A 23936-nucleotide genomic window follows, 5' to 3' on the forward strand; every position below is an offset into this window, starting at 1 on the left:
ACATCTAATGTCAAATATTGTTAAGTATTTTAATTACATTTTCAAAAGTTTAAGAACAAAGTCTAACACTTGGAAATTTGAAAAATATATAATTAAAGCATTATTGTTATTACTATTACTGATGATTTTTAAAAAATGCTATCTTTGGGGCTGGAGCAGTGACGCAAGCGTTAAGGCATCTGCCTTGCGCATGCTGGCCTAGGACAGACCACGGTTCAATCCCCAGGCGTCCCATATGATCCCCCAAGCCAGGAATGATTTCTGAGCGCATAGCCTGGAGTATTCGCTGAGCGTCACCAGGTGTGGCCCAAAAACAAACAAATAAACAAACAAAATGCTATCTTTGGAGTCGGAGTGGTGGTGCAAGCAGTAAGGTGCCTGCCTTGCACATGCTAGCTTAGAACAGACCCGGGTTTGATCCCCCATTGTCCCACATGGTTTCCCAAGCCAGGAGCCATTTCTGAGCATGTAGCCAGGAGTAACCCCTTAGCAGAGTCACCGGTTGTGGCCAAAATAACAAAATAAACAAATTAATTAAGAAATGCTATCTTTAAAAATGAATATTGAGATACTCCTGTTATATGATTTTTATATTTTCATCAATATATTTGGGAATTCAGAAGTAGACAGAATTGCAGAGGAACTAAGATTAATTATAATTGAGAAAAATAAAACTTGAAGTATTTAGATTTTATACTTTCTCTTTGTATTTATCTAAGTATACTATAATGTGTTCAATGTAAGGTCATTTATAATTTGTGAAGTACTAATTTATAATTAGTTTTATGTATAAGTTTTTCATCATTCAAAACTTTTATGTAGTTCTTGTAAAAATACGAACATAATTATAATCACATAGATATAATTAGGGAATTTAGTTAGAATGGCAACCTACCACATTCTTATAAATTTAAACTTTGGTAAACTATATAAAAAGCAGATTTTTATATTTAACCTTATTTTAAACTAAGTTTTTTAAATCAAACACTTAATATTTAAGATCCTTGTTTATAATTTGGACGAATAAAAAGATGAAATGTTATAGTTAACTCCAAAATTAAACAAATGAAAATCAGTATTATAAGATAGTACAGTAGTAGACTAAATAAACTAAAGATTACTAGGCTAGAGCTCCCTTTCCTGAAAAGAATTTAAGTACTTCATATGAATATTACCTGACAGTTCAAAATCAAGTGAAAAGAAAAACTATTGGAAGCAATATTACCACACTCAATGGTATTACCATACTCAAACAAATATTTAGAGTAAACTCCTTCTCCTATCTTACATTTTTCTCCATAGCAAAAATTATTCTAGTTACAACCTCAAAGTTTTTTACAATCTGTCATTTTTTCCTTATTTCTAAATGAAATTTTCCTCCCATCTCAATGATCTTTCCTTTTCTCTTCCTTTCTCTCCTCTCTATTCACCACTTTGTCCCTCTTCAATTCTCTCTCCATATTTCTTCCCTCCTTCATTCCCTCAAACAGCGCTTTCCTTAGGCAGATCAGAAAACTAAAGGATTTCTAGTTGCAAAGAAAGTTAAGCATTAAATGTTTATTTCAAACAATAATCCCAAAATCAAAGCATGACTGAGCTCACTGGCAAATTGCAAAGACAGAAGACCATCCAATTCTTCATTGAGAAATATAATTATAGGTTCTTTCCAAAAAGAAATATCTAATGGAATATAAAAAATATATATCATTGTATTTCTTGCTTTTGCATCTAACCTTTTCTATATTAAGTAGGATATGTCTATAGTGTTTGTTATCACTTTGCTCCAGAAGAGAAAATTGTTTTTTTTCCAACAATGTCTAATAAATATTATGATTGACTAAATGCATGACTTTTATAAATGTAAATAAATTTTGAAATCCTGAACAATATATTACTAGCATTGTAAACAATAGAAATAAAGTGCTTAAACTCTACTTAAACCGATTTCCCTTGTTTTTGTTTTTTTGGACCACACCTGGAGGTTTTCAGATCTTTCTTTTTAATATTTAATTTACTTTATTTTTTTCTTTTTTTTCTCTATAAAATTCATTTTTTAAATTTAAACAACTTTATTACATACATGATTGTGTTTGGGTTTCAGTCACATAAAGAACACCACCCATCACCAGTGCAACATTCCCATCACCAATGTCCCAAATCTCCCTCCTCCCCACCCAACCCTCGCCTGTACTCTAGACAGGCTTTCTATTTCCCTCGTACATTCTCATTATTAGGATAGTTCGAAACGTAATTATTTCTCTAACTAAACTCATCCCTGTTTGTGGTGAGCTTCATGAGGTGAGCTGTAACTTCCAGATCTTTTCTATTTTGTGTCTAAAAGTTATTAATACAAGAATGTTTTTCAATTCTCTTAAAACCCATAGATGAGTAAGACCATTCTGCATCTTTCTCTCTCTCTAACTTACTTCACTCAGCATAATAGATTCCATGTACATCCATGTATAGGAAAATTTCATGACTTCATCTCTCCTGACAGCTGCATAATATTCCATTGTGTATATGTACCACAGTTTCTTTAGCCATTCGTCTGTTGAAGGGCATCTTGGCTGTTTCCAGAGTCTTGCTATGGTAAATAGTGCTGCAATGAATATAGGTGTAAGGAAGAAATTTTTGTATTGTATTTTTGTGTTCCTAGGGAATATTCCTAGGAGTGGTATATAGCTGGGTTGTATATGAGCTCAATTTCCAGTTTTTGGAGGAATCTCCATATTGCTTTCCATAAAGGTTGAACTAGGCGGCATTCCCACCAACAGTGGATAAGAGTTCCTTTCTCTCCACATCCCCTCCAACACTGCTTGTTCTTATTCTTTGTGATGTGTGCCAATCTCTGTGGTGTGAGGTGGTACCTCATAGTTGTGTTGATTTGCATTTCCCTGATGATTGGTGATGTGGAGCATTTTTTCAGGTGTCTTTTGGCCATTTGTATTTCTTCTTTGTCAAAGTGTCTGTCCATTTCTTCTCCCCATTTTTTGATGGGATTAGATGTTTTTTTCTTGTAAATTTCTGTCAGTGCCTTGTATATTTCAGAGATTAGCCCCTTGTCTGATGGGTATTGGGTGAATAGTTTCTCCCACTCAGTGGGGGGCTCTTGTATCCTGAGCGCTATGCTATTTCTTTTGAGATGCAGAAGCTTCTCAATTTAGTTCAGATCTTCTTATTATGTGCTTGGAAGTTACTCCAGGCAGTAGTGCTCAGGGGATTAGATAGTTTTGGGAATCAAATCCTAGTCTCCCAAAGCAATGTGTTCACTAAACCCTTTCAGATCATCTCTCCAGCTTTATAAGTCAAATTTGTATTGACCAATTCAGAGACAAAATAATCGACACAACACATATTTTCTTCCGAATCTGAGCCAGAGCTAACACTCTTCCCTTATGTTGTTATTACTATAATTTATGGGTTCACTGGTGAGTTCTATCAAAACTTCAGAGCTTTACTAACTTTATTCCTAAAGCTCTTCTAAATCATTGTAAACACAGAAATTCTTCTTCCTAACATCTTCAATTACACAAATACTCAAAGTATTTAGAGACATTTCCAGAAAAGAAAATATCAGATCAATCATCCTGATGAGTATCAATGCCAAAACCCTTAAAAAAATGATAAGTAACTGATTCATTATAAATATTCAATTTATATATATATATATCTATAAATTCAACTTTCTATAAAATCTGCCGGTTTTATATTTGCCTTATATTTTGTAAAGCGCTGTGGATCCCACCTGGGTCAGTTCTTCAACTGCAACCTATGGATAGATCTTCAATATCTATGGGTGCGTGTGAGAGAGAGAGTGTATATGGTGGACACCTCTATATATGTCTAAACTGTATTGTACATAATGCCTATCTATGGTGTATATTGTCCCTGTTCTATAAAAGCTTTCCTTTTTTCCCCCCTTCTCTGTCTACCACCTTACAAATCCTCTGTCTTCTCATCCTCGCACCCCTGGTCTGTTATTTCTGCCTAATCTAATTAACCCTCTTTGCCCTCAGTTCTTAACTCCTTAGGAACCTGAATATTCACCCTGTTGCAGTCAGTTGCCAGCTGGCTCCCAAAGTGAAAGAACAGTTTCCCATCCCGCCTTATCTAGGCCTGGGAAGAAGCTGCTGCCATTGGCCACTGCTGCTGCTGATTCGCTCTCTGTTGCCCCTTTTCTGCCACCACCACCCCCGTTTCACTGGGGACTGTTAGTCGCTACTGGACTCAGCTCCAGAGAGACCCGCAGCTTAAGGACGTTATCTGATCTCTGACTGCTGGGAACCATTTTTTAGACTCTACAAGACCATGCCACAGGTTGAAACTGTGCTCTAAATTTTAACACCCCCCCCAAGACTATTTCAAAAGACTTAAAGGGAATATATATGTTTTCTTTGTATATTCCCTTAGATGTATTTGCTTAATAATTGTAATTCTTAATCTGTATTTTCTTATGTAGAGGTAGTTTTCCCATCCCTTTTTTGGAACTGCTTAAGGAGGAAATTTTAGTGGATAAATTTCTTTTGGGATCTGAATTCAGGTTAGAAACAGGTTATTGGGATTGTTGAGCTTGTTTTTTTTCTTTTTATAATATAATTTTTATTTTGATCATAGTGGTTTACATGTTGACAATAATATTTTAGTTAAATATTTACATAACATCAGGGGGGGATTCCCATCACCAAATTGTCTTCCCTTCACCTCCGTTTTTGTCATATCTCCCATATCCACTTCCCTCACCCCCAGGGCTGCTAGAATATGTGGTCCCCTATGTACCTATCTTACCACATAGTAGTCTTGCATCTGATTGGTCTAGGTGTCTCCCTAATTTCCCCCTCTAACTGGGAGGTAGGCCTAGCTAGTTAAGTTTGCGTGGTTTGGTCTGAAGAAGAGAAAAGTAGTAAACTGGGGTAAAAGTCTAATACTCCAAAAGTGGGCAGAGTCCTTCTAGAGGTTCTCATCATCGATTTGGGGGGATATGGAGAAAAAAGAAAATGAAACATTCCATCAGTACAAAAAAAAAAAAAGTGTCCATTATCCAGTGAGGACTCCAACAATAATGGTAAGCACCACACATGCACAAAAAAAAAAAAAAAAAAAAAAAAAAAAAAAAAAAAAAAAAAAAAAAACAAAACAAAACAAAAAAGCAAAAACGCCATGGTCTTGATATAAGAAACATGACTTAGCCCATAAAGAAAGAAAAGAAAAGAGGAGAAAAAACTAGGAATATCTGGGGACAACAGTTGTTTTTAACCCCACACACCAGTATTGTCATTTATCATTGTTCCTTTTTGCATAGGCACCTTAAAATGGGGGAAATCCTATGCACAGAATAAATTTCTTATCTAATAGGTAAAAAAACTCAAATTTTAAAGTATAGGGGCACCTTTCACCCTGGACCCTTGTCATAGAGACTTAACTTAGACTTCAGTTTATTGGGCATCAACTGTCCACCACCAAACTTAGATCCCATCTTTGGAACTGGCACAGTTTTCTGCACCAGCACCAGGAATCAAACATCCACTGGAGGAGACCCAAATGCCATCCTGGCACCAACTTGCAGGTGAGTTTACATAATACCCCGATAACTAGGAAATAGCAACAATTTTTCTCAGGGCTCTGAGACACTCAGGCATTGACATAGGATCTGTGCAAAAACCAAGATTTCTTATTATAGAAGTCTTACTGCATCAACAGTAATTGAGGAGAACTATTCCTGGAAACATGAAGGAAGACTTTGGGGTTGAGCTATTTAGTATGCCCAGAGCCTGTACTTGGGTTCTATGCCAGAATGCTTCATCAGGAAGGACACCTTGTTTTTTTAGGCCAAACAGTTTTTCTTTCTAATTTCTCCAATGTTTGCTCGTCAAAGGGGGGAGAAAAAACCATTGCCACCCTCTTTTTTTTTTCTTAAAAAATTCATTTTATTTGTATCTCCTAGATAAGGGCACCCACCTTTCTTATAGAATGTTGAAACTGAAGTACTTTGCTTTACCTTATATTTCTGTATGTATCTACAAACTTGAGAAGAAGAAAAACTAGAATGGGAACTGGGGACCAAGAGTTTTCAGGTGCATTAGTGGAGATATAAAAGTACAGAACTAAAAACACAAGCCAAAGCCAAGGACAACAGAATCAAGAGACCCAAACTATAATAATCTATACTTAAATGGGACTGTTACATTGGCAGCCCAGGAAGCTAAGGGTGGAGGTATAGAATGTATATGGGGAAATTCAGTGGAGGGAAGTCAACATTGGTACTGAGAATTGCCCTAATACACTGTTACTGTATGTCTGAAATCCAACTATGAAAGACTGTAATTTACAATGGTTTCAGTAAAAATTATTTAAAAAATAAGAAATATGAATTTAAACTAAAGACATCTAACTGAATGAAAAATTCATATTTAAAACTTCAGATATAAAATACTAACAAAGATCAGCAAAAACAAATTCAAAAACCTATAAAAATAAGGAGATCAAATAAATAGAATCTTTTCAGAGGAAGATACAAGATCACCAATAATAGGCACATAAAAAGTGCTCATCACCATTTATAATTAGGGAAACCCAAATCAAGACAACAGTGAGAAATCATCTCATACCATTATAAACACAACATATCTAAAATAGTAATATTAATCTGTGTTGGCAGGCATGTGATGAAAAAAAAATGCTCAGCTACTGCTGGTATGAATGTGGTCTGGTTCAACACATGTAGAAAATAGTATAGAGAGTCCTCAGTAAATTTAGAATTGAGTTTCCATATGACCCAAAAATTTCACTTTGGGGTATTTATTCTTTGGACTTAAAAACATTTATTCAAAAGGAAATATGCAAGCCATCACTGCCATGAGTACAACGGCTAAGATATACAGGTGTCCAAGACAAATGAATGGATAATGAAGATGTGACACATGAATAATGGAATACTCTGTAGCTGCAAGAAATGATGAAATCATTAAGTCTGTTGTGACCTGGTTAGAACTAGAAGATAGCCATGTTGAGTGAAGTAAGTCAGGAGAAGAGAGATGAACAAAGAATGATCGCACTTATGTTATCTTGGGAAATGTAATGTCATAAAAGTGGGATATATAAATCACTCTTGACCACAGAACTTAGGAAAGAGAACAGAGATATAAAGTTGTGAAGGGGAAATAATGGGGTAACTGGAGGAGTCTCTAGTCTTCAGTTATATTGGGAGGTGGAAGAGTATACCCAAAGCAGAAGCTCGAAACCACTAAAATATGAGATGTTAACAGCAACTACCAAACTTTCTTGTGATTGCTAAAGTGGCAGGCAGGAGGTATGGTAAATTGATTGTTGGGGTGAGGAATGATAAAGTATGGGAGTATGGTGATGGAAGTATGCTGATAGAAATTAATGCTATTCTGGTGGGATTGGTGATGAAATATTATAGCCTACAACTTAACTATCAATAACTTTGCAAATCATGGTTCTTAGTTAAGTAAAAATCAAAATATAATAATTATCCTTTATTTGTATATTATTTCTCTTATTTTTCATGTGAGCCCTGTGCAGTTATTATGCTCATCTACATTTTAGGTAAGGAGAAGTAAAGTCTAATTTCAATAACTTATCTAAGAACATGCAAAAAAAAAAAGACCATTAAAATCAGATATAAACCCAGGACTCTAACTACTTTCAGATTGAGTTCAATATTAAAGATAAGGCTCTTTAAACAAAAAGGGTCCATAGAAAACATAAGATTATTTTAATAGTATATAACTGCTATGATAGATGAATGGATGGATGGATGAAAAGAAAAAGAGATGAGAGTTTAATTAATCATTTTGAGAACTGTAAAAGATAGACATTATCATTCCCAACTACAGATATGTTTATCTATATGTACAGAATATAGATCTAGAAAAATGGAAAAAATACATTTTTTGTGATATTTCAAAGTCTTCCCTTTTTTCATTCCACTACATGTCCTCACAAGTAACAAAGAGAAGCAAAAATAATCTGAAGCCATTTGGTCCGCATGCCAAAAATCTGTACCCAACCAATAGCTATACATTTCAGTGAAAACAGTGGGAATAATCTTACTGTTAGTTCAAAAACATTAAAAGTCATGAGAATCCCATTCTTGTATTAAATAGTGCAATAATACATTCACTTCAGAAAGGATGTATTCATATACACCATATTTTATGAGAATTTACAGATTTTAAAAGGCATAATATTGCCTGGTTGCCAGGATTTTTTTTCCACTCTGCATCCTTCAGATCTGTATTAAAGATTCTGGAAAACACTTCTACCACTTTATGAACCATATGCAGAGTTTGATACTACTCCAAGTTTTTTCCATTTGTTATTATCATCATCGGGGAGGATTACATCTCATCTACTTAACTGCTAGAATGAAGATTTCAATTTGGAGGAAAGCCGATTTCTCAACAACAAAAGAAAAAGCTGCTTCAGGCAACAGTCCTTTTGATCTGCTCATTAACACTTTTCAAATGTTCGAGTGATGTGGGCATTCTTTGCGCTAGAAAATGTCAGCACTGGAGCTTGCAGCCAGCTTGATGCAATCATATGTTCCGATAGTCAGAAAAAAAAAAGTGAAAAGAACTGTCAACAGTGAGCTGCTTTAGAATTTTTTAAATAAAGATACTGTTCAGAGATTATAGAGCAAGTAGCTTTTCAGATCTGATTCTCAGGAATGACAAAAAGAAATGCCCAGTTTATTGCTATGTTATCTAAGTATCTAGGCACTCACAGACAAAAGAGAAGTAATCTTTAGTGTTTATAAAAACTTTTTTAGGATGTATATGGCTCTTCCTTTCATTCTTCCTTTACCTTTTTTGATAAGATCAGAGAGCAATTCCTTTCCTCTAAAGTATATAAAGATAAAGTTCTCTTACAATAATATTTGGGAAGACATTGATTCCTAAAATGGTAGATGCTTTCAACATCCAAACCAAAATATGGGCTATCTGATTGATTCTCCCTTTCTTTTTCCTTTTTGACAGAAACCATAAAATAAAATCCCTACTTTGAACAGAAAACGGATGAGAAGTCCGAACAGTTTAGGTGTCAAATGACAAATATGTACTAAGAAGAGCTGTGTTCAAGTCTCTTTCGCCAAGAGTTAGAAAAGGTGCTGGAGTTACAGCAAATAAACTAAGACCATGAAAAGTGTGATACCCTGCTTAAATGATGGAAACATCACTATAACAGCCATAAGAATATCCCACTGTATTTCAAGGAGATAACCAAACATAATTCATTTAATTAATGGTGCAAAGAAAACATATTAAGATTTAAATTACTTCTGTTTTATTGTCCTTTCAAAAACTCAGAGTGCATTCAAAGTAATTCAATAAAGCCACCATAGCCCTCCTCAACAATATAAAAGTGCTATGTATAAGCATTATCGCCATTTAGAAAGAACAGCACAGATGTTTTTGGCTACAAAAATTATTTTAGAGAGCCTTAGTCAGACACATCCTCATCGTGTAAATTCAACTTAATAATAAGCAAATAGAGTTCTACCCAATGGAATACTATGCAGCTGTTAGCAAAAAATGTAGTCATGAAATTTGCCTGTATATGCATGGACATGGAGTCTATTATGCTGAGTGAAATAAGACAAAGGAGGGAGATAAATACAGAATAGTCTCACTCACCTGTGGGATTTAAGAAAAATAAAAGACAGTATGGTGATAATACCCAGGCACAATAGAGATGAGGGCCTGTAGGACCGGCACACAATATTAAGCTTACTACAAAGAGTGATGAGTACAGTTAGAGAACTAACTACACTATCAGCTACCATGACAATGCTCGAGAAGGAAATATAATGCCTATCTTGAAAATAGGCAGGGGTTGGAGGAGGAGGGGCATGGGGGAAATTGGTGGTGGGAAAGTTGCACTGGTGAATGGGGTGTGTGCATTTTATAGCTGAAACCCAACTATGAACATATTTTAACCATGGTGCCTAAATAAATTATTTTAAAAATACTTTTAAATTAAGATTTATGTCTTAAATTCACTAAGAAAAAAATGAACTTGTAATTTTCCCTTGAGAATGAATGACATTTTGCCAAGGACTCAGAGCAAAATGAACATTTATCATTTTCAATATTGTTGCATATTTATTTGCAGCTATATACCCCACTTTATTTACAACATTCCAGAAACCCTTTATTTGCCACCTCATTAGCCTTACGTCTGTAAGTAGGCAGTGACTTGTAATTTTTAAAAAAGCAACAACAGGACTTGCCATTTCTTGCATCTTGCTCGTCAAATAGATCTGCCTTTACACTCAGCATACATTCTAAACTAAGCAAAGATAAAAAAATCTCCATATTTTCTTTCTCGCTTATTAATCAATCCATGCTAAGTTTTCATTTCACCTTTTTTTCTTTCACTCCCTCTTAATTTAAGGAAAACAGAAAAGTTGCTATTGATGCCTTAAAGTTATGAAAAATGGAGGTGAATAGCTCAATGAAAGGGACATAGAAGCTTAACCAGCTGGTGAGAAATAGCACAAAACTGAGGACTTCTCTTCCAAAATAGTTTTTGGGATTCAATAAACTGTCACTTAACAGTAATCTTTTCAAATTTTCACCTTTATGTGAGGTCTGTTTATAACTAATACTGAATATATGTTTCCCAAGTTCATTAGTTTTGATTTCCATGTTTCAGGTAAAGGTTAAGTGTACTGCACTCTCTATTCCCCAGCAAACAGTGAGTAAAATGGACTGGAGATTAAAAGTTTCAAGCTTCTCAAAAGAACTCAAAATGGCCATACATTCTATGAAGAGAGTTTCTTCCTTAACTTTTTAAAAATGTTATGTCACTCTTTGGCAATCAGTTGAGCCTATGGAATCTTTTGCAATTAACCAATTACAGTATTTAGTTAAATGATCAATTTTTAGGAAATTCAATAAATGAGATAATAAAATTGTACTGGCATCTCTGTGCAAATAACAAGACTTTTGCAAAACAATCTTCACAGAAATTCACTGTTTTCTTTCTTTCTTTCTTTCTTTCTTTCTTTCTTTCTTTCTTTCTTTCTTTCTTTCTTTCTTTCTTTCTTTCTTTCTTTCTTTCTTTCTTTCTCTCTTTCTTTCTTTCTTTCTTCTTTCTTCTTTCTTCTCTTTCTTTCTTTCCTTTCTTTCTTTTTCTTTCTCTTTCTTTCTTTCTTTCCTTCTTTCTTTCTTTCTTCTTTTTCTTTCTTTCTTCTTTCTCTTTCTTTTTCTTTCTTCTTTCTTTCTTTCTTTCTTCTTTCTTTCTTCTTTTTCTTTCTTTCTTCTTTCTCTCTTTCTTCTTTCTTTCTTTCTTTCTTTCTTTCTTCTTTCTTTCTCTTCTTCTTTCTTTCTCTTCTTTCTTTCTTCTTTCTTTCTTTCTTTCTTTCTTTCTTTCTTTCTTTCTTTCTTTCTTTCTTTCTTTCTTTCTTCTTTCTTTCTTTCTTCTTTCTTTCTTCTTTCTTCTTCTTTCTTTCTTCTTCTTCTTCTTCTTCCTTCCTTCCTTGCTTCCTTCCCTCCGTCCTTCCCTCCATCCTTCCTTCCTTCCTTCCTTCCTTCCTTCCTTCCTCCCTCCCTCCCTTCCTTCCTCCCTCCCTCCCTCCCTTCCTTCCTTCCTTCCTTCCTTCCTTCCTTCCTTCCTTCCTTCCTTCCTTCCTTCCTTCCTTCCTTCCTTCCTTCCTTCCTTCCATCCTTCCTTCCTTCCTCCCTCCCTCCCTTCCTCCCTCCCTCCCTCCCTCCCTCCTAGCCTCCCTCCCTCTCTTCCTTCCTTCCTTCCTTCCTTCCTTCCTTCCTTCCTTCCTTCCTTCCTTCCCTCCCTCCTTCCTTCCTTCCTTCCTTCCTTCCTTCCTTCCTTCTTTCCTTCCTTCCTTCCTTCCTTCCTTCCTTCTTTCCTTCCTTCCTTCCTTCCTTCCTTCCTTCCTTCCTCCCTTCCATCCATCCTTTCTTTTTGCATTTTGGGCCAAACCCAGTGACACTCAGAGGTTACTTCTGGCTATGGGCTCAGAAATCGCTCCTGCCTTGGGGGACCATATGGGATGCCAGGGATCAAACTGTTGTCCATTCTAGGATAGTACATACAAGGCAGACTCCTTATTACTTGCTCCACCACTCTTGCCCCAGACATTCACTATTTTCAAAGATTCTAATAAATAAATACTTGTGTGTGTATATATCTTAGAAACTTCTGAATACTAGGAATCCATTTTTAAAAAAAATCCTTTTCTGAAACTATAAATTTTACTCAGTATATAGAGCTTTGTGATGAACACATATCATTTATAAAATAAAAAAGAATAATTTCAATGCATAGTTTTATGTCTTCGAAATTACTGCAAACATTTGAGAGAATACTCCTTGTTTCTCATATTACCTTTCCTTGTATTCCACGAAGATTTTGTAATGAATTGATTAGAAACATATTACAGAAGAATTACTAAAATTTGTAATCCTCGACAGTAGTTTCAAGTCCTAGAGAACTTTGAATCATTTATGGAATGTATTAGTTTCAGGAGACTATAACCAATTACCAGACTTAGTTGCTTACTCAATCAAGTCTTGTTTTCTTACAGGATGGGAGGCCAAGACCACTATTTTACAAAGCTTAAATCATGTTTCGACACATGTTTTTAACTACAGATGCCAGAGATGTCTTTTCCTGGTCGCTTCAGTTCTGGCTTCCCTCAGCATTTCCTGGCTGTACTACATCACTCTAATCTTTACCTCCATGGTCACACTGTTTTTTCCCTCTTCTAATTTACATCTCTCTTCCTGTACATGAATATTTGTGATTACTTTAAGGCACTGAGGTCATGCTAGATTACCTTTTACTTCAAGATACTTGAATTAAGTGTAAAATTCTCTTTTCGTCAGATGAGATAATTTTCAGAGTTTCTAGAAAACACTCAATAATTAAATCTTTTGTCCCTGAAGAAAAATAATTATTTTGGCTAAAAGTGTTGTTTACATTTAGGCAGATCTTTACAGAATTCTCCCAAACTTTCATAATGATAAGTTATTTACATGTTATATTGCCAAGACTTGATAACTATCAAAATCACCAGAAAACTGACTAAGCCAACAAGTGTTTTTGCAAGTAAATGGTTCCATGCACAGTACAAGATGGTAATCTCTTGTCTTTATATAGGGGATCTTTATTGAATCTCAAGGCCTTCACCTTAAACTACCAAATGTGTGGCTCTGTTACAATTACAACAGAAAATTAACTCACAGCCATATTTTTAAGAGATTTTTACTCTAAGCTTAAAATAATAATAACACAAACTTAAATAGTCTTAATTTTAAAAATGACCATTTAACTGATACCCTGATCCCCCATAACTGACTTATTTCTAAAGTTTCTTTCTAGGAGATGAAGGCCCTGCAAGGGTGCGTCAATCAAATAACTAGTGAAAGAGTCAATGAACACTGAGGAAAATATCTTCTCCTATTAAATCAAGTATAAAATATCAGTTGACTTGAAATTCTTGTGAAGTTAAGTGGTAAATTTTACTTCCTTACTATTTTCTCTATTTTTCCTCTCCCTTTTTCATAATTCTAATTTTGAAATATTAATTATTTTGAGGGAGTTTGTGGCCCACACCTGGTGACACTCAGGGGTTACTCTTGGCTATGTGCTCAGAAATTGCTCCTGGCTAGGGGGACCATATGGGACACCGGGGATTGAACCTAGGTCTGTCCTGGGTCAGCCATGTGCAGGGCAAATGCCCTACTGCTGTGCTATCACTCCAGTCCTTGAAATATTTTAGATGAAGTTTTATAATATCTTTTAACTGTGCTTTACAGCATTGATTATGTGCTTTACAGTATTTATTATGGATATTAAAAGTACTAAATTTCAATTTGCTCATTGAAATTCTGCTGCTGTTAAACATGATGTTGATTCACATTTCAAAACTTGTTTTAGAGATCTCTGATTTAAAAAAAATGAAGAATATTATTACAAATTCTTCTTACTCACCACTTTGCAGCAAAGAGGCCAAAACCACCACATCAAACCAAGACCCAAAAGTAGCAGTAGCAGAAGAATAACAATGATGGCTCCAATCCCGTTAGACTAGGCAGAAGAGAAAAGCAAGATTGTCAGAAAATCTTAAGGTCAAATCCCAAACATTTTAAGGTAATACTAGAAAATAATCTAAATGTCTACAGACATATTATGCATTAAAACATAGGGGAAAACCCTCAATATTAAAATCTCTTGTCTCTGGAGAAAAGTAATTATTTTGGCTTAAATATTGTTTACCTTTAGGCTGAATATTTACAGAATTCTCCCAAACTTTCATAATGATGAGACACTATTTATCAACTGTATTTACAAGATTAGATAACTATCAAAATCACCGGGAAACTGACTAAACCAATAACAAGGGCTTTTGTAAGTAAATGGTTCAATGCACAGTAAAAGATTATAATCTCTTGTTTTTATCTTGTGGAACTATCTTGAACCTCAAGCACTTTACCTTCACACTAGTCTTCTTTCACTTCCTAACTGCAGGTCTCACGCTATGCTGTATTCCAATTCTACTTCATTTAAATAACGTTCCAAGGAAACCTTCCTTAGACCCTCCAGCTAAAAATTTATCATTGTTATACAGCTCATTGTTCTTTATACTTTTATCTTCAGCATTTTCTCTGTTTGTTCACTTATTTGTCTATGATGAACTGCAATAACATTTAATTTCTCTGCCACTATTCATTTTAAGCTGGGTGGGGATTAATAACCAGCCTACTCAATATATAATTCATACTTGGAATTTAAAACTATTTACTAAAGGAATCAGAATGCCAAGTTCACAAAAACAAACAGGAGGGCTTACTGAATAGTTAGCAGAGAGTAGCTTCCCAGAGAAATGTGCATCTTTCCTAAAACTTACTTTCTTGAATTATCAATAAAATTTTGGGATGTGTTTATGTATGTGTGTGTATATTTTTTTTTTTTGGTTTTGGGCCACAGCTGGTGATGCTTAGGGGTTACTCCTGGCTATGTGCTCAGAAATCACTCCTGCTTGGGGGACCAAATGGGATGCCACTGATTGAACCACAGTCCATCCTAGGTTAGTACTTGCAAGGCAAATGCCCTACCACTTGCCCCACTGCTTTGGCCCCACGTGTGTGTATTTGAACATGGTTTTAGAGGGAAAAAATGATGGGAGAACTACAAGAAGATAAATCAACATATAGGATGAAGAGTTGAGACTTCAGATGCCAACTTTTCGGAAACAGATATCCTATCATTCAAAACAAGGAACAAGTATAATCTCAGAGGTCAGCGCAACAGCAGAAAGAGAGATAAGTCTTAACATCTTAACATTAGAATGGCAGCATATTAAAATTATTCATCTAAAGCTGTAATGTTATACAAGTAGTTTAATTTCTCTGAACTTTTGATTTCTTATCCACAGAGGGAGAAAAGTTCTTCACAAAGCAAGAAACTAATTGTGGAAATTCTATTGCTATGAGCTCTTATATAGAATCACTGCACAGATGACATACAAAACTCTGAATGGCTTTGCAATAAAAAAATAATACTGATAATGATCATAATTCAGGGATCAGAGAGTCCAGGGCTTAAGGAACATGCCTTGCACACAACAGTTCCCAGTTCAATCCTTTGAAGCACATATTATCTCCTGAGTGCAGAGCCAGGAGTTGGTTTAAGTAGCTCTAATAGTGGTCCAAACACCAACAGGAAAAAAACAGCCGAGGGAACAAAGGCTTCTCCTGTACAATGATACAAAACCAGAGTAGCACAGCAGCCACTTTGCTCACTCCACTCCTGTGCTTATCCCCTCATTAATGTATGCCAGCACAACAAGTTGAAAAAATCAACACTGAAAGGACACTTTGGGAAAGCATCACACAACACCGCCATGCATAGAGAATGAAAATGATGGATCTGAAGACCCAACAAGTAAGTACCAGCCACCTACACAGTCTCTCTGAGAAAGACTTAAAAGAAGAAATTTGGAGAATGTTCAAGGAACTCAAAAAATCCATGGAACAAAGTGAATGAATCTACAAGTAAGAATCAAGAAGACATGAATGTAGAAATAAGAAAACTTAAAACTGAAATATCAGGATTAAATAGCTTGGTAGCTGAAATGAAAACTCACTGAAAAGCCTCAACAACATGGTAATAGCTGCTGAAGGCAGAATCAGTGAGTAGGAAGATGAGATGAATAATAATTCCATACAACAGAAGAGACTGTAAAAGAGCTGGAAAACAAATCAGCCTATGGAAAAAAATTATCAAAGAATGTGAACAGATAAAAATAGAGGGCTGCAATAAACTCAATAAAAACAACATAATACTCATTGGAGTCCCAGAGACCCAAGAAAAAAATGTCCATGAAAAAAATCAACAGTCAAGGACATCATTTCAGAAAAACTTCTAGAGCTATTAAGTGCATGCAACCAAATACTACATACCTAAAATGTCTGGGCTGAAAGATTCAAAGAAAAACACCTCAAGGCACATCCTAGTCACAATTATAGATCCCACAGATATGGATGGAATACCGAAGGCAGCAAGATCAAAAGGAAGATTACATATAAAGGAGCATTCTTAAGGTTTATTGTAGATTTATAAAGAATAGTCCTGAAAGTCCAAAGGCAGTGATGGGATATAGTGAAAAAACTCAATGAAATAAATGCTTCACCAAGAATACTTCATATAGCCAATAGCATAGAGAAATGAAATAGATACAAAATAATAATTATCAGTGCAAGAGAAATGGGACAGGAATTAAGACACTTGTGTTGCATGTCTCTAGCACCAGTTTAATTCTTTGGTTCTTTGTACAACACCAGAATTTGCTCTTGAGCACAGAACCAGGACTAGTCCTTGAGCAAAACTCACATACTGAGAGAGAAGAGATAGAAAACAAAATATTAATTGCCAGAAGTAAAGGGGGACATATTTAAATATAATATAAAGGGCCCGCTGTAAGGTAAAGGATAGAAAATAGAAGTCTACTGCAAACATGGCAGAGCATATACAAATGATAAGCTTTAATCTGTGCTCAGAGAATTTTTGTTTTGTTTATTTGGGGGTCATACTCAATGGCATTTAGGACCTAATCCTGACTCTTTATTCAGGGATCACTTCTGACAGGGCTTGGTGAATATGGGATGGTGGGAAAATCAACCCCAAGTTTGTAGCATAAAGGGCAAGCGCCCCAACAGTTGTACTATGGCTCTGACCTCTTATTTTGTACATGTTGATATCTTCATAATGAAATAAAGCAAAGTTACTAAAACAACAACGTTTTCTTAATTGATAAAGACATGCTAATGAAATGCTTGGCTTAACTAATCAGAAAAATCTTGAAATGTGTGTCATTTCCTTATACATTTGTTATGAGAATGGAAAATATTATCATATAAGACCTTAGAAATTATATCAAAACAAACCAATTTTCAAAGATAATGTGCTTCTAGCACTCTTTCAACTTAATAAAAGTATCTAAAATATAAATTATAAAACATTAATTTGACATTTTCAGCAAATTATTAAGACTCAACCACACATAACCAATTAAAATCCCTCATTTGTGTTCTAATTTTTCTTGCATATGTAAGAAGGAATAAACATATAAGCTATTAATGTAGCAGATAGATAATGCTCTGATACAAATTAACCAGAATGGACACCACCAAAGTACTGTTTAGATTTCTTAATTATTTTCTTTACTTTATCTCTCAGACAGTAACAAAAATAATGACAGGAACTTCATATATTTTATCTTCACAGAGCTCAACCATTCATATACACCATTCCAAGGGTACTAGAAGAATCTACTAAATAATATTTTTCATTTGGTACAATGAAAATATAAGTACAACATTTGGTTATTATTTCAACCTAAACATCTAAATCCTATCTTGCAAAATGAGAGAAAAAGATTCAGAGTATTAGGGAAAATACTTCAAGTGCACATTTATCTATGCCTACTGAATTTCAAACAATCATGAAAAAAAACATACATCTCTCTATACCTGAACATGCCAAACTCTAAAATACAGTCAAAAGAGTATGACAGGAAAAAAAATTACACAGAAATTCATAGAAAATGTTAATATCTGAGGGGAGAAATATCAAGTTCAAAGAATTACACAAAATACCCTTAAACTGTAACTTATCATGTATGAATCAGCTCTTGTGCAGACCTAGTCACAGCACTTAAAGAGAAGACACATCTTCACTATGTGTTCTCTGACTTCCAGAGAGTTCTGTGAACAGTTAACTTGGCTTCTTAGAATTAAAACTCTCTCTAGAAATAAGGTCATGCAAATCAAAGGTATGAATAAAATAACAGTTTGGAGATGAGTTTTCTTTTTTTTATTTGAACGTGATGAACCAAGAATTCAGAAATTTGTGCTTTCAAAATATAGCATAAATGGTTTTAATAAACAGTTTAAAGTCTTGATTTTTTTCCTTTAAAAACTCCTTGGTTCATTACACTGACAAAAGTTTATGCACATCCTGATGCAAAAACACATTGTCTATACACAATATTATCATTTCAACTGATTCCAAATGCACATCTCCCCAATAAAATGAACATGTACACTTCTTAAAGACTACAAACCTAATATTTATCACACTTAAACTAAGTCAGATAAAAAATAGCTCAGATGAAAAAAAATGTAATGCAACTTGCCCCTGCCATAATAGTATAAAGCACAGTCCCAGAGGCCCTATTCCAGACTTTGGCTCAGCACACAAAGTCAGCTCTCCCTTTTCCTTTGTTTTGATTTCCAAGTTATCAAAGCATGAATGACTTCAGTCATGATAGGGAAATAGTTTCATTGTTCACATCACTTTACAAACAAATTCAGGAAAGGTCAAACACTTAATTTCAGTACAGCAAGTAGATATTATACTGCAAACTTCAGACTGAAATCAGATAAAATGAAGCATAATTGTTCACAGTTCTGAATCATAGGCAGAAACTATAAATCTCTCACTTTAAGGTTAGGCATGCCTTTTTAAGTACTAGGCTGATTAGAGAGCACCCAAGTTGCATTGTTGAACAAGTCTTCATAAAGATCAAAGGTTGTTAGTTGGAGAGCCAAACCTTGGACCAATAATTACAAATAGGACAGTTGTAGACAGATAGTACAGAAGAAACATATAAGGTAGACACATGTAAGGTCTTTAGTAGACCTCTTTGTAAAAGTGTAAGAAAGTCCAAGGAAAAGGGAAAGCAGCGTTATTAGTTTCTTTTTTTTTTTTTTTAGGTTTTTGGGCCACACCCTGTGACGCTCAGGGGTTACTCCTGGCTATGCACTCAGAAGTTGCTCCTGGCTTCTTGGGGGACCATATGGGACGCCGGGGGATCGAACCGCGGTCCGTCCTAGGCTAGCGCAGGCAAGGCAGGCACCTTACCTCCAGCGCCACCGCCCGGCCCCATTATTAGTTTCTTACAAGAACAAGGAAAAGACAAGACTGGCCGGAACACAGAATTTAAGAGGCCTTGGTAGCACCAGAAGAAGCTAAACAAGAGAGTAAAGAAAATTTTTGGAAAAGCAGTTTATTCTCCTTCTTATTGGGTAAATTGGTCTTTTGTTTAATTAGCTTTCATTTGAAAAATTGGAAACCTTTCATTTCTTGGATCAATTCTTATTAAACATGGCTCTAAACAAGTAGCTTTTGTTCAGGTCATTTGTAGTTATTTAAGAAGACTATAGTGTAGCATTTAGTAGAGGCCTGCAGATATAGTTCTAGATGTTGGTTAAGGCTATATATGGGCCAAGGGTAGGGAAATACTACAGCAGCCATATTGGGAATTTGTTTTGTACACACCAGGGTTAGATTTCTGAGATCACATACAGACACCCACATCTTTGCCAGTAGTGACTCCCTGAGTGCCAAGACAGGAGTAAGCAATGAGCACTGTTGGATGTGACCCCATAATAAGAAAAGGCCATTAAGCCAAGAATCTTTAAAGTGCTTACTAGGAATCTATATTAGGTAGAAATAATTTATTCTCTAGTCACCCTAAACATATTAAGTATTTTTGTTTTGTTTTTGTTTTGTCCGAGGACGTTTTTTTTGGCCCAACACATCTGACAGAGCTCAAAAGCTATTCCTGATCCCTATGTATTGATAATGGAAGTGGGGTGATACACTTTGTGATGCTCAAGAAACATTGTATTTGGAGTGGAAGAGTGAAACCAAAATCTCCAATTTACAAAGTAAGTTTACTTGCTCTTGAGCTATCTCAAGGCTCCACAATAGGTTTTGACCTTCATCTGTATCTAATTTCCTTTTCTTCATTAAAAATGAGTTTTGTTAAGAAATGAAGGTGAGGAAGACTATTCCATAGTAGAAAGGTAGGAAGATTGCCTCAAAGAGTGGAGGAGTGCAGTTAGGGCTGAAAGGGGACCTCTATGAAAATGATAGTTGGAAATGATCACTTTAGACAAGAATGAGGTGCTGAAAGGATGTAAAGTGTTATACATGTTACCCCTTCAGTAACAATATTAAAAAATACAGGGTCTAAAAAAGAGAGAGAGAAGATAGAAAAAAAGAAAAAGAGAGAGAGAAGAAAAATATCTGTCACAGCAGGCAGGGTAGAGGGCAGTGGGGGGAGATTGGGAAAAAAATGGGGATTTGGTAGTTGGAAATTTATACAGGTGAAGATATAGGTGTTGGATATTGTATGACTGAAATTCAATCACAAACAACTTTGTAGCTGTATTTCATGGTGATTAAATTAAAGAATTAATTTACTGAAAAATTGACATACAAGCCAAAACTTTGCTAATTTTAACTGAAATGTTCTTGAGAAAATCATAAAAGTATTAAATAAACAGAAATCAGGCACACTATTACAATTGTTAAATAACTATGAGAAAGAGAAGTCACTCAGAAAAAAAATGCACACCAGTATAAATAGCATGTCCAATCTCTCTAAAAAGTGAGTAATCACAGCAACCACATTAGAATAAAACAAAGAAAAGTTTAAATAGGTCTCTAAAATTTTTTTGTTCCTATGAATTTAGAGTTAAGAAAAATAACACTGTCACAGGATAGATGGGTTTCATTATTATCCAATAATGATTTGGAAATTATTTTAAATGAGGAATTGAAAATCTATGGCCCAAAGACCAAATTCATATAACCTAATTGATAAAATATTCAGCAAGCTAAGACTTTTTAAACAATTATTTTAGTTGAAAAAACTTTACATAATGCCTTACAGCTGTCTTTGTGCTGCAATGGCAAATTTCAGCACTTGTGACAGAAACTGGGTAGTTCCTAAAACTTAAAATATTTGCTATTTGTCCTTTTACTGAAAAATAATTTCCAACTTTTGTCTTTCTTTTTTAATTTTTTTATTTAAATCATTGTGATCTACAAAGTCCTCCATAGTTGAATTTCAGGTCACCATTCCCATCAACAGTGTCAACTACCTTCCACCAATGATCCCAAAGTGAATCCTATACCACCACTGGCCTGCCAGTATAATAGGGCAATTTTATGTTTAGATTGCTATAGTTTGAGTCTCTTGATTCTAGTGTTGATTTTGGCTTCGATATTTAGTTCTGTCCTTTTTCTCCACCAATGCAATGAGACCACTTGGCCCTGGCCCCATCTTTTACTTTCTTCTTAATTTTATAGAAAAATGCAAGAATATGAGGTCAAACCAAGTAACTATTTCCCAAGGTCCTATGAAAAAGACCAAAGACCCTATCTGAAAGATAAAAGAGAAAACAAAAAACAAAAAATGGGTGCGGTAAAAGTTGGGGAAAGTAAAAAGAAAAACCTTTGGCCTAAAAAACAGGGAGGACTCTACCCATGTAGCGTACCTGCCATAAAAGCAACTAGAGGCTACTGACATATTAAGTTATCTAACCCCAAAAAGTCTTTCTTCATGGTCAAAGGAAAAGTTCTCAATCATGGTTGTCACAGTCAGGTTTCTGAAATTAGAAAACTTGTTTTTTATACAGATCCTATATTAAAGTCAGGGTGTCATGGAGCATCTTCTAGTTTCATCTCACTATTAGGTGATGATGCAGGGAACCCTACCCTGAAAGCAAGTTGGTGCTATTTTCAAGTCATCAATTTCTGGTATTGGTGCAAAAAACCAAGCCAGTTTCATATATGGGATCCAAGGTTCAGGGGTGAATGTCTAATGTCCAAGCCACTGAAGCGTAAGTCAAGTTCATTGTGACAAATGTTCAGGGTGAAAGGCCAACTTGCAATATAAAATTTAGGAATTCTTATCATATTAGATAAGAACTTCTTTCTATGCAGAAGATTACCCATTTGAATGTGCCTATGCAAAAAGGAACATGCCACAGGATACTATTAGTTCATATGGCAGTAAAAATAACAAACCAAACAATCCCTCTAACATAGTTCTAACATGAACTCAGAAATCCAGTGAAGCTTATATAATATAATTTTCTAAAACAAATCCCAAAAAGGAATGGGGAAAACTATATCCACATAAGGAAATACACAATAAGAATATGCCTATTAAGGAAATACATCTAAAGAAATTGACAATACTTTATGATGTAGACTCCTTTTACAGTGCTCATTAAACTTTTACTTAGTATTCTAGACTTGAAATTTATGATTGTTTTAAAATGCTCTATTCACAATCTAACTCAGGAAGCCTTTTTTCTGTAAAATTTACCCTTGCTAATGATGCTTTTCCTAGAAAAAGAAAGTCTTTACATCTGACTTGCCAGCTTTATATTTTTAAGCATTCTGACCCATTCTACTTGGGTAATTTTTTTAACTGCAACCTATGGATCTATCTTCATTATATGTCTATGTGTGTGCATGACTGTATGAATTGGCCACCTCTTTGTCTGTCTAATGTCCATCTATAGTGTACATAATATCTATGTTATATATAGTCTATTTCTCCTTTATATCACCCTTCTTATTCCCCCCTTCTTTGTTTACCACTTTACAAATCCTTTTCTATCCATTCACTCTCTCACCCCTGATTTATTTTTTCTCCTTTTTTAACCCTTTTTACCCTCAGTTCTTAACTCCTCAGGAATGATCTGTCTCCTCCCCACCCACCCAACTAGCTCTCAAATCAAAAAGACAGCTTCACAGCCCACCTTCCCTGGGCCTGGGAAGAAGCTGCTGTCAATTTGCTCTCAGAGGCCCCTTTTCTCCCACCTTCCTTTGCTGTGGACTGTTGCTCGCTACCAGATTCAGCTTTTGAGAGGCCCTCGGCTTGAGAACATTTCCTGATTTGTGACTGGTGGGAGCTCTTTCTCAGACTCCACAAGACCATGCTGCAGGCTGAAGCTGTGCTCCGAATTATATCACTACCTACCCCCAGACTATTTCAAAAGACTCAAAGGGGATATGTATATTTTCTTCGTATATTTCTTTAGATATACAGTATTTCCTTAATAGGTACCATCCTTATTGTTTATTCACAACTCGTGTCTTATATAAGACAAACTAGAAACTGGTTAAAAAGAACAGCTATGTTAGGCATTCTAGTGGTGGGTGGAGCTAAGGAATGGGGAAGAAGACAGTGCTTAAATTCAGTTCTCAGTTCTAGTTTTCAGGAAACTGTAAAGCTGAAGATAATTGACCTCTAGAGTACACTGGCTCTCTAGGGACAGTGAAGCCTAAATTCATCTTTTGTCCTCTCACCGGGTCATGGTTTCACCATATTAGGATCAACTACCAGAAGAAGCAACTTTTTAAGCATCAATGTATGCTAGGATTGGAAATAGCTTTCAATTCTTCAGTTTGCTCACTGTAAACATAAATTATAGCAGTACGTGTATAGTGCTCAGACACCCTCATTATCCAAAAGTCACAAGACTGACAGTGGTCCTCAGAGATGTGGAGTGTGAGGCAAAGAAAGACACGGTCATAGCTTTGTGTAAAGCAGAGACACACTTAGAAAACCTTATGAGAAAGAT

General features: G+C 35.2%; 1 protein-coding gene across 1 annotated transcript in view; it reads right to left on the minus strand.

Moving 5' to 3' along the window:
• Positions 1-23936, minus strand: part of ANTXR2 (ANTXR cell adhesion molecule 2) — a 154902-nt gene that overhangs the window by 57806 nt on the left and 73160 nt on the right. The window contains exon 12 of the mRNA XM_049790309.1: positions 13978-14073. Coding sequence (XP_049646266.1) covers positions 13978-14073 — 96 coding nt within the window. The remainder of the gene's footprint in view (positions 1-13977; positions 14074-23936) is intronic.

This window comes from Suncus etruscus, chromosome 16 (genome assembly GCF_024139225.1).
Source record: "Suncus etruscus isolate mSunEtr1 chromosome 16, mSunEtr1.pri.cur, whole genome shotgun sequence".
In the NCBI taxonomy this organism is placed as follows: domain Eukaryota; kingdom Metazoa; phylum Chordata; class Mammalia; order Eulipotyphla; family Soricidae; genus Suncus; species Suncus etruscus.